General features: G+C 49.7%; 1 protein-coding gene across 7 annotated transcripts in view; it reads left to right on the top strand.

The window, feature by feature from the left end:
* Positions 1–17,795, top strand: part of TNS1 (tensin 1) — a 212,226-nt gene that overhangs the window by 125,767 nt on the left and 68,664 nt on the right. For all 7 annotated transcript variants that reach the window (XM_063595275.1, XM_034955105.3, XM_034955104.3 and 4 more), the window contains 3 exons: positions 289–418; positions 3,038–3,103; positions 4,435–4,551. In XM_063595275.1, the coding sequence (XP_063451345.1) occupies positions 289–418; positions 3,038–3,103; positions 4,435–4,551 (313 nt within the window). The remainder of the gene's footprint in view (positions 1–288; positions 419–3,037; positions 3,104–4,434; positions 4,552–17,795) is intronic.

The raw sequence follows: 17,795 nt of genomic DNA, 5'->3' as shown, positions 1-17,795 counted from the left end.
TTCCTGCTGCCATTTAAATCCATCTTACTTTTTGCACTCTGACTTGTATGTAGAAACTTCTTGGGAGGACATTTTTGTCCCCAGAGGCCAAGACTGGCCTCCAATTCTCTGCTGTTCTAGAAGTTTCCCCACAGAACTCTGAGATCCTGTTTGGTGTTGATGAGCTCTCTCTCACCGGGTTTGGGGTGAGCCTTGGGGGCTCAGTCAGCGGAGCTGATAAGGAGGCTCCCTGGGACCTGACCTCCCAGCCTCAGGCCCCTGACTGGTTCTGCCCGTCTTCCCACCCAGCTGAAGTGCTACCACAAGAAGTTCCGAAGCCCATCCCGAGACGTCATCTTCCGTGTGCAGTTCCACACCTGTGCCATCCATGACCTGGGGGTTGTCTTTGGGAAGGAGGACCTTGATGATGCTTTCAAAGGTGCGCTCCTTGAGTGGAGCTGGGGGTGGGCACCCCTGTGGCAGGGAGAGGAGCTCAGTTTGAGACGATATGGTGGGTATGGGGACCATCTTTTCTGGACCATGTGGTCTGTCTAGTCTCAGGGTGATGGTGGGAGAGAGTTGAGAGAGACTTGGGAGAGAGTTGAGATTGGATGGTCTGGGAATTCCAGTTATTAGTAGAAGTGGAGGTAAACTCCTCCCAGTCCTTGGGCTGTTTTATATCTTGCAGCCTTCTATGACTTTCCCTGTCTCTCCTTCATCTTGTCCTCCCAGTTTGTCACATGTGTCCTACTGACAATCATTTTTTTTTTCAACATTCACTGGGCATCTGCTTTGGGCTAGGATCTGTACCAAGTGCCGGGGATACAAAGTAAAACATGGCATGGTCTCTGCCTTGGTGGAGCTCAAAAATCTTGTTGAGTTGGGAGGCAGACTAGCAGGGGATAATTACCCTGCAGGGCAGAAGAGCAATAGTGGAGGGGTGTGGCAGCAGCAAGGGGGAACCATTTTCTGAGAGAAGAAGAGGTGGTTGGGAAAGGTTTGGTGTTTGCTTTTGCTTCTTTCTTTTATCCATTGGAAGTTTTATCTATATCACATTAATGCCTAGGACATATAAATACACATTTATTTACCCATCTCTCTCTCCATCCACCAATCCATCCTTACACACATCCATCCATCCATCCATTCATCCATCCGTCTGTCCGTCCATCTGTCCATCCATCCACCTCGCCATCCATCTACGCACCCACCCATTCATCCATCCATTAATCCATCCCTTCATTAATCTATCCATCCATCCACATATTCATTCATCTGCCCACCCATCCATCTATCCATCCATCCATCCATCCATCCATCCATCCATCCACCCACCCACCCACCAAGCATCACTTGTGTGTCTGTATGTGTCGGGCATGTGCTAGACCCTATAGATATGAACAGAAAGAAGTCAGGCCCTACCCTCAGGGAGTTCACAGTTTCCTCAGTGAGAGACACACAAACATGATACTATGAAGTGATGCCTGAAGTGATGGAGACACGCACAGGCGTGATAGGTGTCCCATGGAGCAGATGCCATCCTTGCTGTAACTTCTTTTCCTACATGCAGTGGGCAGTGATCTGTGTCCAGAGTGGGCTCAGGCGGAGAAAGACTGGACCTGGGGCTTGGAGGAGGGTCCAGATCTTCTTAGTGTGGTCTGGCTCATGTAGAAGGGTGTTTCTTTAATGAGCTCTCCTTGCACTGGAGCCAGAAGATGCCATCATAATTACAGTACAGAATGTAAATGATAACAGTCTTAACAAGGAAAAATAAAGGCATAGCTGATAAAATAAATAAGGGATTGGGCAGAAGTTGAGAGAAGGAAGGGTCACAGATTTCCTCCTCTTACATAGTGGGAGTCAGGAGATACCATCGAAAATTGACATATCAATAAATAGAGGCATGGCCAGGCACGGTGGCTCATGCCTGTAATCCCAGCACTTTGGGAGGCCAAGGCGGGAGGATTGCTTGAGGCCAGGAGTTTAAGACTAGGCTGGTAAATATAGTGAGACCCCATCTCTACAAAAAATAAAAAAATTAGCTGGGCATGGTGGCGTGTGCCTGTTATCACAGCTATTCCAGGGGCTGAGGCAGGAGGATCACTTGAGCCCAGGAGTTCAAGGCTGCAGTGAGCTATGATTGCACCGCTGCACTTTGGCCTGGGCAACAGAGTGAGACCTGGTCTCTAAAAAGAGAAAAAGAAATAGAGGCTTAACTATCTTATTTAAAGTTTCAAAGATAATCAATAGCATAAATAAAAACAATAATCTAATCAGATTTAAGAAGACAGGAAGTAGGGGTAGTAGTATAAGTGAACCAAATTATTCATATTAATAGTGGTCAATCCATAGAGGTTATTTAAAATTCATGTCTGGCTGGGTATGGTGGCTCACTCCTGTAGACCCAGCACTTTGGGATGCTGAGGCCGGTGGATTGCTTGAGCCCAGGAGTTTGAGACCAGCCTCAGCAACACAGCAAAACTCCGTCTCCCTAAAAAATACAAAAATGAGCCGGGCGTGGTGGCTTGCACCTGTAGTCCCAGTTACTCTGGAGGCAGAGGTAGGAGGACCACTTTGGCTTGGGAGATTGAGGTTGCAGTGAGCTGTGATCGCACCACTGTACTCCATCTAGGGTGACAGAGCAAGATTCTGTCTCAAAAATATAAATATGCACTCCAGGCTGGGCGACAGAGCGAGACTCCATCTCAAAATAAATAAAATAAAATAAAATAAAATTGGTATCTAGAAATAGTGGCATAAAAATAGTGGCTATTATTTAGAGTCTTAGAGGTAAATTGCTAGTGGAAAAGAAATAGAAATAGTTAGAATCAGTTACCTCATTACCTCAGGCAAGTAGGACAGGGGCTAGAGTGGGCAGGAGACTTAATTTCATTGTATAGATATAATTTCATGTATATATGTATAAATATACATTGATTATTATTATATTATTAACCATGTACATATATGGTATTTTAATATTTTCTAGAAGAAAACTTTTTATGGAATCCTTTTTGGGACTTTTTGCCTATTTTTATTTTTCTTTCTCTTTTTCCAGATGATCGATTTCCAGAGTATGGCAAAGTGGAGTTTGTATTTTCTTATGGGCCAGAGAAAATTCAAGGTATAAGCCAAGTTAGAATTCATTCCCTCACTCCTTCGTTTTATCCTGACCCTATCCCCAGCACCCTTCCACCCCTGGTCTGTTCCACAGTGATCAAGTTATTTTTGAGAGGCAGGCCATCAGTAAAGGATCTGGGTTTCAGAGTGGACCCCTAGCTAAACATGAACCAGTGACTTAATCTCTGGATAATAAAAATAAAAAAGCAGACAGAGAGGCACTGGGTTGGATAAACTGTTCTGGTCCCATTAGGTCATCAGCCTGTTATATTCAGAGACCAAGGTCCTTGGTAGATGGAGGGAGTGGCTGGCGGGCAGGGGGCACACAAAGGTGCTGGATAGATGATGCGTATTTATGAGAACTGAGGTGATTCAACCTGAAGGCCGGTTTAATAATAACCTTGAAGCCTCTAGACTGGTTATAAGTGGAGACCAGTTGTTCACCATCTTATTCGAGAATGGAATGAAAGGAGATGAAGTTAGGTTATGGGCAGAGGGACTCTGGATAGACTAAAGAAAGGACTGCCAAGCCAGGAAGGTAACTCACCCTGACAGACTTGACTAGGAGCTATGCTGTCTTTGAGCCAGGTTTTTAAAAATTTATTTATTTATTTTTATTTGACCTTAAGTTCTGGGATACATGTGCTGAATGTGCAGATTTGTTACGTAGGCATATATGTGCCATGGTGGTTTGCTGCACCTGTCAACCCATCATCTACTTTTAAGCTCTGCATGCATTAGGTGTTTGTCCCAGTGCTAAGCTGGGTTTTCTGTGGATGGCTAGGAGATTCTGCCATGCCCCCTAGGTTTCTGTCTGGAGTGGAGAGCATTTTAAGAGGGGGCAGGGCCATGCCTGGGATGACCCTTTGGAGGCTTTATGTCCTTTCAATGTCGGGGCTGTGATTTCCCTGCTGTCCCTGATCCCACGTAGCTCATAAGCAGCCTGCCCCCCACCCCCAGGGTCTGACTCTAGGGGCAGACTTTCTAGTCTCTTGGCACTGCCTCAGGAGCCCCAGGGACACAGAAGAAAAAGAGGCAGACACCCAGCCAGGGGTCCTCCCCGCTTTCTTCCAGGGGGTCTTCATTCTTCAGTGCCTGTCCTGATTTACCCCTATGACCTGGCATGAGCCTTTTCAAGAATGTAAGAAACTAGACTCCCAGTTCTCAGTCCAGCTTAAGCCACTGGTCCCGCCCACCACGCTCAAGAAAACGAGAAGTCCCTCAGGGAGCCTCTTTTGGGGAGCTTGTGGGCTTTCTCTGTTTTTCCAGCTGCTGATCTCTTTTCCCTCTCTGCACTGTCTCCCCGACTGCCCCTGCCTTTCCCATCCCACTTAGGCATGGAGCACCTGGAGAACGGGCCGAGTGTGTCTGTGGACTATAACACCTCCGACCCCCTCATCCGCTGGGACTCCTACGACAACTTCAGTGGGCATCGAGATGACGGCATGGAGGGTAGGTGGGACCTAGTGGCTCCCAGCCCCTATCCAAACTGCACAGCCTCTGCTCACATGACCTTGCTTCTCTTGGCCTGCTTTCAAGAGATCTGGGTTCGAGAGGAGGCAGAGGGGAAGTGTGAGGTACCTCTGAGAGCTCACAGTTCACTGGGGGAAGATAAGGCACATATATGAATGTATTAAATAAAAGTGAGGACAGAGCCAAAGAAGGCAGCAAAATGGCCACAAGGGGGTTATCGTGGAAGTGTGTTGCTACAGCCAAGTAAGTTCTGTGGACAGTGAGTTCTCTGGGATTGGCAGGGAGGGATTTTGAGAGCTGGAGTGGTCTGGGAAGGCTCCTTGGAGGATGTGGCCTTGAGTGGAGCTTGAGATACCCCCCACTGTGCTGCAAAAACAGCATTTGTCACATGTGTATTAAACCCACTGTTGCATTTCTTGAGGCTTGCTGCCTGAGTTCTCTGGGGTCAGAGTACTAGGAACAGAGACACAGGATCTAGGGCCTACAAGCTTTCATCAACAGCCAACAAAAATGTTTGAGAGCTGGGAACAAACTGATAGGCTCTGAAATTTGAAAAGAAAGCAGCAGAATTGAAATTAATACATGTTTAATTTAGCTACAAACCTAACATTATGTCAAATGGTCCACTGCAACTCAGGTCGTCTCTTGAGAGTTCTACATGCATTCTATTTATTTATGTGGTTTATCTGCATATGTGTAAGGAGACGTGGGGCGGGCTCCGAAAGTGAGCATGCCCAGAGCCCAGGAACTCTTGAGATGCCCTGCCTGGGGTTTGGCCACAAGCTTCTTTTCTTGAGTTGGTCGTAGGACTGCAGAATGTTGGAGCTGGGAGGACCTTCGGGAGGGTCCAGCCCATCACCCATCTGTGTTCATTTGGGGTGACTGAGACCCCTCCCAGAGGCAGAACCTCCTGATTTACCCCCATGACCCAGGATGGCCCTTTCAAGGATGCCAGCACCCAGCGTCTGGCTTCTCCTCGCAGCTGAAGCCAGTCCTGGGTGGGGCTGTGCCATCCTGGGGCCCCTGGGTCCCATGGCAGAGCTAGGTTAGAGATAGGTAGGCCTGGGGGCCTCCCTGTGCCCTCTTTCCTCTACACGGCGCTGTCTTCTGTCTCCTTCTCCAAGGTTTTGGATTTGATGACTCGTCTCTGAAAATCTTTGGGCCTTTTCTTGAATAAAGATTTCTCCTCTGACCTTGGGGTCACCAGAATGAGCACAAGGTTTCAGAGAGAAGTGGGATGAGGGAGGGTGGTTGGACTAGAATTTGGGGACTTACTGAGAGCACATTTTTTTACGTGCAACGTTGAAAAGTGGATGGCCTGTCCTCACACCTGCCTCAGTTCCCAACCCCTTTTCCTCCCCCAGGGGCCCAGCACCCTCGGATTGGCCAAGACACCCCGCCAGGCCCCTCTGACCCCCAAGGCTGCTTGCAAAAAGCACTCCTCCATCCCCGGGCGCTGAGCGGCCAAGCAGAAAGCAGAGGCTGGAGCGAATTTGTTCTGAGGTTTCAGTGGCTGCCAGCCTAATTGGTCGTTGTGCTGGGGATGTTTGCATTTTTAACAAGAACATTTGGCAATTGGAAAGAATTTTTACTGTCTCTCCATCTCTCCTTGGTGCACAGTCAATGCGATGATAAATGTAAAAACATTTAGTAAACTATAAAGTGCCAGGCAAATAAAAGGTAAAATAATTAACGGCGAGGAGATGTAGGAAAGACGGGGCTTAGGATGTATTTGGCTGTGGGGGAAGGAAGAAGAGCAGACGGTCAGAGTGGGAGGCAGCCCAGGGACAGCAGAGCCGAGAGCGGCTCCTCCTCTCGGCAGAGGGCCAGCTTCTCAGCCTCCAGACAGGGCCCCTCTGTCCTTGCAGGATGAGCTGACCTTTAACTGACCAAAAGGTCCCGCTGGTTCCATCCCTCTGTCTGAGGGAATGGATTAGAAGGGAAAAAAGGAAGGGCGAGGGGGCAGAAGAGGCAGCCAGGGCCTTCCCTCACCAACCCTCTGTCCCCTCTACCTGCCTGTAGCGGCCTTCATGAGAGGCAGTTAGTATGTGGTTAAGAATGCAGCCTCTGCAGCCAAACTACCTGGCTTCAAATCCTTTGACAAGGTACTGTCTTTGGGGCCTCGGTTTGACCTGCTGTAAAATGGGAATTCAGTCAACAAATCATTTTGAGCCCCTTGTGGGCAGCACGGCCTGAGGAAGGACTGCATGTGGTGTTTTCTTGGGGGTCCGTGACACATTTGTGTCAGCTGTGGCCAGCATGTCAGGCGCCTGCAAGACATGGCTAAGGGAGAAGGCCTGGATTTACCATGCACCAGCCATGGCACCAAGAACTTGGTAGTTGCCATTTCATTTGATGCTCCCAGCCATTCTATGACTCTTATTGTGTCCAAATGGGGAATCTGGAGCACAGAGGGGTTAAGTAACCTGCCCCAGCTTGCCAAGCCAGTCAAGAGCAGATCTGGGTTTCAAGCCACCGCGTTGCCCCCTGTGCTGTCCTGGGTTGGCTGACGTCCCTAGGGGCCTGCTTTGGGCATCTGGTTTTGTGGCAGTACCTGGGTCCCACTAAGCCTAGTACCTCTCTGGCTGCTACCTCTCACCCATGGACAGAGAAAGTCAACCCATCCTGACTGTTAGGAAGAGGGAGGGTTAGGCGAGGGGGGTGTGCTGGAGCGTGGCACCCCGGAGGCCATTGGGCTTGCCCTGAGGCAGGCGTTCAGCAAGACTTCAGTGCAGGCAACAGCTGAGCCCCCGGCCCCACCCACAGAGAAGAGTGTGGGCCGCTCACTCAGGAATGCTTCTGATGAGTGGCAGGCCTCTCGAAATAGGTAGAGGGAAGGGTGTCCAAGGTGACCTGGGGCCATTTCTGAAAGTGGCCCCCTGCCTACCTCTTCTATTTCAGGCCCACTGCGGGAGGGTGATAGTAGAGGCCAGACCATTCCCTCTGGAGCCCACCAGGAGACTTGGAGGAGGGGGGCAGGGAGCACCCAGCCAGGCAGTCAGCAGCAGATGTCATCTCTGGCCTGCATCCTCTCGTGTGGCCTGTGTCCCCACCTTGCCCTCTCCTGGCAGTGAGGCATGGCCAGCACCAGGCTCAGAGCTCCTGGTCCCCCAGGAGGCCCTCCTGCTGCCCCTGACTTAACCATCATCTTAGGAACTGCTCTGCATTTAACCCTTTCCTCACTGCCTGCAGCCCCCCAACCCAGCTCCAAGTTCAAGTTTACAGCTTGCAGCACTGTGACACTTAGAGCCCTCTCCCGAATTCTGTTGAATTTCTGTTCTCTGAAGGCTGACTTCTCAGGCTTAGGTGACTGGGCTAGTCATAAAACCCGAGAAGGAGGGGGCCTGCCAAAGGGGCAGGAAACCCCGAAGTATGGACCCTCCTTGGCATTAGCTCAGCTCAGCCTGTACCAACCCCATTTCCTGGATGAAGACCCCAGAAGTAGGCAGAGGTTAGCAATCTTGTCCAGGGTCATGAGACAAGATGTGGAGTTGATATTGGAATCCAAATCCCTTTCTACCTCCCTTGGAGCTCAGCTTAACAGCACCCCAGAACTCATACCCATAATCCTTCAGGTGGCTCCTTCAGGATGGTTGTCCCATTTCTGAAGCCCTAATGATGACAGGGGCTCACTACCACAAAGGGAAGCCCGTTTATGGTGGGACGGGTCCAGCTGTGTCTCTGTGTAGCAAACTAAGGCTGTGGTGGAGACTTTGGGCTCACCTGCTCCTGGGCCAGGAGGAGGGGGGCGTGATGAGGGTGAAGAATCAAAGGGAAGCTCAATAATAAAGACCCTCGGACTGGACGAAGTTCTCTGTTGTGGGACAGTGGCTGGGAGGAGAGTGCCTGCCATCTTGGGGACCCTTTACTCCCAGAGCAGTGCCTTCTGGTGAATCCCATGCCTGAAGTATTATTAATCTGCTCTGGCAGCCACAGCAAAGCACCACAGACCCAGGGGCTTGTTCAACAGAAATGAATTTTCTCATAGTTCTGGAGGCTACAAGTCTGAGATCCAGATTTCAGCAGGGTTGGTTTCTCCTGAGACCTCTCTCCTTGGCTTGGAGATGCTGTCTTCTCCCTGTGTCTTCACATCATCTTCCCTCTGCTTGTATTCTTATCCTCATCTCTTCTTATAAAGACACCAGACGTATTGGAGTAGGGCTCACCCTAATGATCTCTTTTCACCTTAATTGCCTCTTTAAAGGCTGTATCTCCAAATACAGTGGCATACTGAGCTGCTGGGGGTTAGGATTGCAAAATAGGAATCTGAATGGGGGAACAGTTCAGCTCGTCACACCTGAGAAGGAGTTTTCTGGGTCACATGTATTTGGATGCCCCAGGCCTTTGATCCTGAGTGGGGGGAAGGAAAGGTCAAGGACGGGTGGTGGGGAGAGGTCTGGTTCCCTCCTTGCAGGCACCTCTGCCTCTCTCCAGTTAGATCTGGAGCCTGCCAGCTCAGTGCTCTGGCTAACACCAGTTGTGCAGCCTCCAGAAGCCCCATTAGCAACTTGGCCTGAGTTCTGATGCCCCGTGCCCAGATTCCAGGTCCCCATGGGTAGGGGTGGCGCTGTGTTTTTGCCTCTGCTGTATAAAGCAGGCTCCAAATTCCTCCATAGTGTTCCGGGGCAAGCCTTCTCGGAAGCAAGCCCTGAACCAAGGGATGTGGACTGCCCTCTGCCTCTGAGAAGCCTGCAGGCTGACCAGGCCTGGGTTCCTCCCTGCCTTCTCATCCACCCCCCACCTTTCTGTGACTTCCTTGGACATCAGTTGTTTAGAGTTTCTCTTGACTCAACAGAGAGGATGGGAACAGGGGTTGGGCAAGTGAGGGGTGCTCTCAGAAAGTAGATTTCTCAGGGATAAAGGACAGGGTGACTCAGGGGAATGACAAACCTCCCAGCCTGGCTGACAAGGGTGAGGGGCTGGTGTCCACCCCACTTCTGGGTCTCTCCTGGTTGGCGCCCATCAGTCTTTCCCTTGTTTCCATGGACAATCCCACCAGAACCGGGGGCTGGTGACAGGGGGCCTTGGTTTTGTGCCCAAGCTTCTCAGCCCTCAGGGGAGATCTTCTAGTTCTAAAGGGTGTCCGTCCACTCCCCAAGTGCTTTTGTCTGGGTTGGGGAGGAGCCTCTGCCTGGAGCCAGGAATCCCTGTTCTGTGATGACTTCTTATGAGCTGGGCTTATCCAAGGACTCTGTGATACTTTTTTTTTGAAAGAGGAAAGAGGGAGGGAAAGAGATACAGCAAACAGGCAGAGACCAAGAAGGAGAAAGAAATAAATAGATGAGAGACATGGAGAGATAGACAGGCATGGATAGATATTGGCCTGGGAGGCAGAAGATTTGGGTTCTGGGTGTCTCTGCTAACTCTTTTTCCATAGGTCCTTTTTATTTCTTATGAAATATGAGGGCTGGAGTAGATAGTATTTCTTTCCATTTCTTTGAGCTCAAGCATTGTGTCTTTTCATGACTTGTGAAGACCTAAAAGGGGCCTGCCAGGCTTCCCTCTCAGACTTTCGCAACCCATGGGCTTAGAGCAGGAAGGAGCATGGCTTAGTGGTTCTATCAGTCAGGAGAGGCTCAATTACGCCACAGTGACAAATGGTCCCACCTTCTCAGTGGCCTGACCCAACAAAAGCATATTTCTGCTCATACTACATGTCCACTGGGGGTCAGAAAGGTCTCTGTTCATCACAGATACTCTAGGCTGAGGGCAGCTTCATCTTGTAGGTGCTTCCTTCACTGCTGCAGCTGTGGGAAGAAGACACCATGGCTTGCACACTGCTCCTGCCTAGAACTCACATGTTTTCCTTCCGCTCATGTTTAATTGGCCAAAACAAGCCAAACACCCATGCCTAGCTTCAAAGGGGGCAAGGAAGTTGTGCATAGAGGATGAGAAGCTGGAAATAAGGTTGAACAGACCAATCTCTAGGAATTAAGGCTATGGGACCTAGAACCAGAAGATCTGGTTCTAAGCTCTATTGTTTATAGGTGTGTTTCTTGGCCAAGTAACTTTGCCTTTCTGAGATCCAAATGTCTTAATTGTAAAATGGGTTCAATAACAGTACTTTCATTATAGCATTATTGTCTGATATACAATGAGGTAATATACATGAAATGTGAAAAGCAGAGTGGCGCATGCCATGCTGGCAGTGATTTGTGTCTGTTATTATTATTATTGAAGTGCTGGAGGAGAGAAGATACAGACGTGATTTTAGCCCTCTCTTCTTTAGAAAAAGCCCACGTTCCCCTTACCCCTCTACTCTCTGGGAACCATCTATAGCTGGCTCTGTTCTGGGAGCCCCACTCTTGGGAGTCAGGAGACATGCCTCTGACATCAACTTGCTATGTGACCTTGGAAAAATTACTTCCCCTCTCTGGTTCTCAGTTTCATTATCAGCAAATTGAGGATAATGGATTTCAAAAAGGGCTTCCAGCTCCAAAACCCTAACAATGTTGAGGATGCTGATGCTGACGATGACCTTGAGATGAGAGCATTGTGTACTTTCTGGGTGCCAGGCACCACTGACTGTATGTTCTCTTGGTTAATCCTCCCCAAACACCTATAGGTGGGTGCTGTTTTGTACTTACTGGGCTGAACAAGCGGAATTTGTAGGATGTGATTAAAAAGCTACTTGTTTTGTATACTACTGCCCTTTAAGTCTACCCTGTTTCCCCTTCCCCCAAATGACACTGGGGCAAGTTCCATCCCTTTTCTAGCCACTCTCAGGTAATACAAGGTCTTTTGGTTGGTAATAAATAAATATGCCCAGTGCTGGTGAACTTGCTCCTCCCCCTTGTCAGCTCCTACCTGGCTGCTAGCTGTGTGTGTTGGTTGGGGGGCGGGGGTGGTGGTGGTGGTGGGGAGGCTCAGTAAGTCTTCTTCCTGTTTTCCTGACTTACATATTTAGGGTTAGGAAGGGAAGAAAGGGGGAACATTCCAGAACATTCTTTCTTGCCTGGTGGGGTTGCACAGGCATGCTCTGTGTGGAGACAGAGACACAAATGATATCTCTTGAGTTCTTTGCCAGTGGAAGATTCTGGAGGCATTGAATGCCCTCTGGCTTCTCTCCTGAGGCACTTCTGTAGGTATTTGGGAGACCCCGTCCAACTGCCCAAAAGTCTTTCATTCGCTGTTCCCTTTGGGTGGCGAACGTGGTTCTGTTCAGATGCTCAGGACCCCCTTCCTCAGCCCAGTCATCCTTCGCTCCCTCCAGCCTCCTCCTGCTGAAATCTCTCACCCCTGCAGGTGGCCCTTGTGGACAGCATTTGAGGCAGCCCAGGGGCTGGCTCTCTCTCACCTTGGTCCAAAGTAAAAAGTCAGCACTCCTGGCCCCCGCAAAGACCCGGGTTGAGGTGGCCAGTGCGCCCCCACCCCTGTTCCCACAGCACAGTTAGGCCCCTGTCTTTCACATCCTCCATGCGCCCGCAGGTACCTGCTGAGCCTCTGAGCAGACTCACTGAGATGAGGGAGAAGCCTCTAGAAAGGTGGGACCTGCCGCCAAACACCGTGCTCTCCACAATTCCTCTTACAATCTTCCGCTTTCTAATCTTTTTATACCTTTGATATGTATGTGTGTGCATGGTGTGTATGGCGGTATAATTTGGAGCCACAAAGCAGTTTTCAGCCATCACTCTCTTTTTAAAAACTTAATAGCTGTATAGATATAATTTAATACCACAACTTCACCTCTTTAAAGTATACAATTCAATGGGTTTTAGTATATTTAGGCTTGTACAACCATCACCATAATCTCATTTTAGAACAGTTTTATCACCCCCACCCAAAGAAACCTTATAACCAGCAGCAGCCACTCCCACTTCTGCCCCCAACTCCCAACCCTAATCTACTTTCTGTCTCTGTAGATGTGTCTATTCTGGACACTTTACGTAAATGGAGTGATACAATATGTGGTCTTTTGTGTCTGGTTTCTTTTACTTGACCCAATGTTTCATTCACGTTGTAACATGTATCAGTACTTTATTCATTTTTGTTGCTGAATGATATTCTATTGTAGGCCATACCATATTTTGTTTATCCATACATCACCATCAGTTGATGAACATTTGCATTGTTTCAACTTTTTGGCTTGTGTGAAGAATGCTGCTGTCAACATGTACGTGCAAGTTTTTGTGTGGACTTAGGTTGTCATTGCTCTTGGGTAGATAGCCAGGAGTGGAACTGCTGGATCACCTGTGTCATCATTTGAGGAACAGCCAGAGTGTTTCCCAAAGTGGCGACACCATTTGGCGTTCCTACCAGCAATGTATGAGACTTCCTCCGCATCCTCACCCACATTTATTTTCTGTCTTTCGGATTCTAGCCATCCTAGTGGGTGTGAAAGGGTATTGCATTGTGGTTTCAATTTGCATTTTCCTAAGAATTAATGATGTTGAACATCTTTTCATGTGTGAATTGGCCATTATGGATCTTCTTTAGAAAACTGCCCATCCACATCCTCTGTTTACTTTTTAAATTTTTGTTTTGTCTTTTCATCATTGAGTTGTAAGCATTCGTTTTATATTCTGGCAACAGGTCCCTTAGCAGGTATATAATTTGCAGATATATTCTCCCATTCTGTGAGTGGTCTTTTCACTTCTTCATGTCAGTCATCTCTTCTGCAAGGCCTGCATGGTGGTCTTCTGCCTTAGTTTTGAAATGTGTCATTCATTGTCCTCAGGCCTCTTTTACAACTGAGACCCAAGTACTTTCACGTTAACATCTGGTCACAAATAGTGTTCCCATTTGATAGATGAGGAAACTGAGGCAAGTAACAGAGAAGTTACGGACTTTGTCCAACGAAGTCTTCTGGATAAATGGTGAAGGCAGGATTCCAACATGGTGGGTCTACAACCAGTCAGGGATTTGCACTGCTACTTAACATTTTATGATCTTCATCTGGAGCCCAAAATGCTGTAGGCTGTATGGCCTGATCTCTTTCCAGCTTTAGAAGAGGTGCCTGGATTAGCCTGGAAAGGTTGCCCCATTACACAGAGAGGGAGGCCGAGTTTCAGATCCCCGGATGGCAGAACAGGCAAAAGCCCATGAGTTCTGCCTTCCAGCCAGCCCCGGGCCTGTGTAGCCCTGTCTCCCTTCATCTCCTGGGGCCCAGGCCGGATGGGAGAGTGGTGAGAAGGTGTCCTCCAGGTTTGAGAGTGAGACGTTTCAGCAGTGGGGAGCAGAGTCCCAGTGCTCACTCTGGGTGGGGCTGTGGGAGAGAACTCATGTGCACCACACTGTTTGCCCTTGATGTATTTTCTCAGGTTCTAACATTCTTGCCTTCTGAACTTTTGAGTAAGACGTGGGAGAAACCAGCAAGAGAGGGGAGTGCAGGATTGCAGGTGGTCCCAGATAACTCAGGGAAATAGTCCAAGGTTCCTGGGGAGTGATACATGTGCCCCTTGTATCTAAGCAGAGGGCTTCAGGGGTGAGTTTCTACATGTGGATGCTGAGAGCCTGAGATTCGACCCTGAACTGATTTTTGTTGGGAAATGGTCACCTGGACTCCAGAGGGGATAGCCCTTCTGGCCTGTGACTTCAAGGTGGTGGGGGCAGTAGCAGGGGAGGGAGGAATTCAAAGCTGCTACTGAAAGCTTCTGACCTTGATCTATCACATCATATAGGACAAAAGGGCTGAGATACTAGCAGGAGAGGTTTGGGTTAGCCTCCTGGTAGAACTTCCCAACTGTGAGAGGGTGAATCAGCTGTGGCGGGCAGATTGGTCCTCTTGTCCTCTTGGCCCCCTTGGGCAGAGATGTTGAGGGACAAGAGGGGTGGATCTTAGTGTGTGCTGGTCTGCATAGAGGCCAAGATAGAGGCCTGGATGAGACAGCTCCTTAAGGAGGATTCTCGGTTCTTTTGCCTCCCTCAAGAGGGGAGTCCTCTCCTGACTCACTGGCACAATTAGAGTCTTGAGAATTCAAATACAAGGCAAGCCTGACCTTGCGGGTAAAAAGATGACACCACTGACCCAGTATCTGCCAGCCACCTGCTTGCACTGTTCTCTGTCGAGCAGCGCTGGGTTTGTCTCAATGCCCTCGGACCCTTAGCTGGCCCTGCTCTGCGAGGCAGCTGGCATGCTTGGGCAGCAGCCTCTGCCCATGGAACACACGGTAAACCAATACCCTCCCGAGTGAATGTGCTTTTGGTGCTCTGTAATCGCTGCCATCGGGTGCAGGCTGGAAGGCCGGAGCCACGCTCAAAGCCAGCCGGAGCTCTGGGCACAGTCTGCTCTCTTGTGCTCAAATATCCAGATCGAGGCAGGGGTCAGGGGAGTGTGTACTCTTTCCCCCTCAGCCTCCCTCACTGTTTCCTCTCCTGCCAGACCTGTAGACAAGTGCAAGCTATCCAGACCCGTCAAGACCCCAAGATACCGACTCTAATTATATCCAATAAAAGGAATTTAAGCTTCTATCAATCAAATACTTTTTCTTACTCACCTAAAGCTGCTTTGCACCCATCATTTCCTTCCTCTCTTCTTCCTTTCCTTCCTTCCTTTCTGTTTCCAGTTACTTAACTGATCCCCTGCTAGGTGGTGGGCACTGTGCAAGCCCTGGGGATATAGAAAGCTGTGCCCTGGGGTTGTCTGGAGACGGGGTAGGGGTGTCAGCCCAGTGCTGTATCCACTCTGCCCCACAGCCCGTGGGTAAGGGGCTCAGGCAAGTGCCCTGTCTTCTGGGGATGATTATGATCAGAGGGGCTGGCTTTGCAGAGGGTCTGCATTTGAAGGGCCCCTGGGAGGATAAATGGCATTGAAGGCAGAATTGTTTTTCAGATTAAAAAGTGGCACAACAACGTTGTTCAAAGTCTGGAAAGTAAAAGGAACGAGAAACAATCAAATCTGACTGGCTTCCTCACACAATTGCTCTGGTCACTGCGGTGGGGTGGGTGGGAACTTAGCGGGATGTTGGAGGTGGTGGAGGTGAGCTGAGGGCCAGGGCACCCTTGCAGGAGGCCAGGGAGGTGAGAACAGTTGCAGTGTGGGGCCAAGGGAGGGGCTGGTGTTCCCCGGGGGCCCCTGCTGCTCCCAGGAACTGAGCTGAGCTGGCCCAGAAGCCCTCACCAGAGTCCTGGGGCTCCATTCCCCCGTCTGCTATTGAAGGGGTTCAGGGGCCTCTTTTCTCCTTTGTTTTGCTGTCAGTTTTTCAAAGCAACCTTTACAAAATAAAGCACACCAAACCCGCAGTAGATGCGTCCACAGAGCCTGCATTTCTTGCCCTGGTGGACTTGGCTGGCTGAGGGCTGCCTTTCCTCACCTCCTCCCCATGTGGCCGCCTGGGGAGACTCCACCAGGCCACTCAGAGTCCCACGCAGGTGGGGGGTGGGTTGATGCCACCCCTGGCTCTGATGGGTGTGTGGCTCCTACAGTGGGCCTTCTTGCCTTCAGGCTCCAGCCCTCCAGCTTCCCCATTCAGCTCACAGCAGCATCTAACCCTCCATGGTGAAGGTCCTCTTTCTGGACTATTCCAGATGATTCCTTGCTGGATCTATTGAGGCCTTGGGCGCTCCTCCCTGCCTTTTCAGAGGCTGATTTGCTTTGGCAAAGTTGAGCTTCTTCACTCATTGTCCTCGCCTGGCTTTGGGGCCAATGTCTCCATCAGCTTCGGAGAGGCGGCATCCTCCCTGGAGCCTGCCTGCATCTACCCACTCCCTCCCCTGCCTGCTACCTGGCACCCTGTCTTCCTGCAGCAGAGCCCCTCCCTCTTGGTCCACTCTCTGAGTCCCTGCTTTCTGTCTGATGGACAGTTCTGAGGCTGTTTATGGGAAAAGGCTTCAAGGGATCTGGGGTCTGGCAAATGATCAGTCCTTTTTCCTTTGATAACCCTCCCTCTACTTCCTCAGCTGCTCATGGATGATTCATCCCCTATAAATCTCCTTTCTTCTCTATGTCCCTCTCCCTGACACAAGACCTTCTAAAATCCTACCAGAGTCACTGAGCTCACATAGCTTCAGTAATAGGCTGCCTCCATTAAAATTAAGGACAGTGTCTTAGAGTAGGCTGGGAAGGGGTGGAACCCACGTCCTTGGGAGGTGATAGTCTTTAGATGGGAAGATCCTTGGGAGGCCCCGTGGTGATTGGGAGCATGGCCTTGGGACTCAGGCTGTCTGGGCTTGAGCCCTAGCTTTGCCTCTTGCCTTTTGTTGACCTTGGACAAATCATTTAGCCTTTCTGGGCCTCAGTGTTCTCACCTGTAAAGTGGGGAGAAGGCTAGTACCTGTCTTATAGCATTGAGAATTAAAAGTAATCATCTATGGGCACCTAGCTCAGCGACTGTTATACAGGAAGTCATTACTAAGCATTAACTTTTGCTAATACCACTACCTGACCTTGGGTAGCACTTTATAAAATGCTTCCCCGAGTTCACCTTCAACCATCCCAGTTCTTGAGCTGGACTTTGAACCAAGGCCTCTGGCTGCAAGTCCAGTGTTCTTCCCACTATGCAGAACTAGGTGTCTGTGAACCTTTTCCCCATCATCATCTAAATGCCAGGCTCCATCCCCAGGTGTGACCCACTTCCTCTGCTCAGGGGTCCTGCCTCCTTGGCACTGGTCATCAGTAACCACCAGGCTGCAGGCTATGGCCTCCTCCCTTTGAGAAAACACATCAGCATGCAAGAGGGTGGGAATGACATAAGGATAGGCCTAACCTTAAGTCCATGCAATTGAAGAAGATGAAGAGAAGGAAAAACCCCACATCATCTACATTCTTTAGTACATAAGCTGTCCTCAGTCACATTCGCTTCTTCATTCAATAGGTCTTTACTGAGTGCTTACTCTGTACCGGCCACTCACTGTTCTAGATGCTGGGGACAGAACAATGAATGACACAAAGATCCCTGCCATGCGGCGGTTCCATTCTAGTGGAGGCAGACAATAACACATTTACAAACAACCATAATAAATAACTGACAGAGCCTGTTAGAACTTGAGAAATACCCTGGCAAAAAATGGAGCAGAGTAAGGGTGATTGGGAATGGGGGCATTGAAGAGTTGACATTTTTAAAAAGGGGAGTTGGTCAGTCCAGGCCCTCTGAGGAGGAACACTTGAGCCAAGACTTGAAAGAGGCACAGAAGCTGGCCAGACAAATATCTGGAGAAGAGCATTCCAGGCAGAGGTAACAGCAGGTGCAAAGGCCCTGAGGCAGGGGCCCACCTGAGATGTTTGGGAAGCCGGGAAGAGGACAGTGTGACTGAATGGAGGTTGTGTTGGGAGATAAGGTAACAGG

Source organism: Pan paniscus, chromosome 13, assembly GCF_029289425.2.
Source record: "Pan paniscus chromosome 13, NHGRI_mPanPan1-v2.0_pri, whole genome shotgun sequence".
NCBI classification, from domain to species: Eukaryota; Metazoa; Chordata; class Mammalia; order Primates; family Hominidae; genus Pan; species Pan paniscus.
This window is presented reverse-complemented; position numbering and strand designations above follow the sequence as displayed.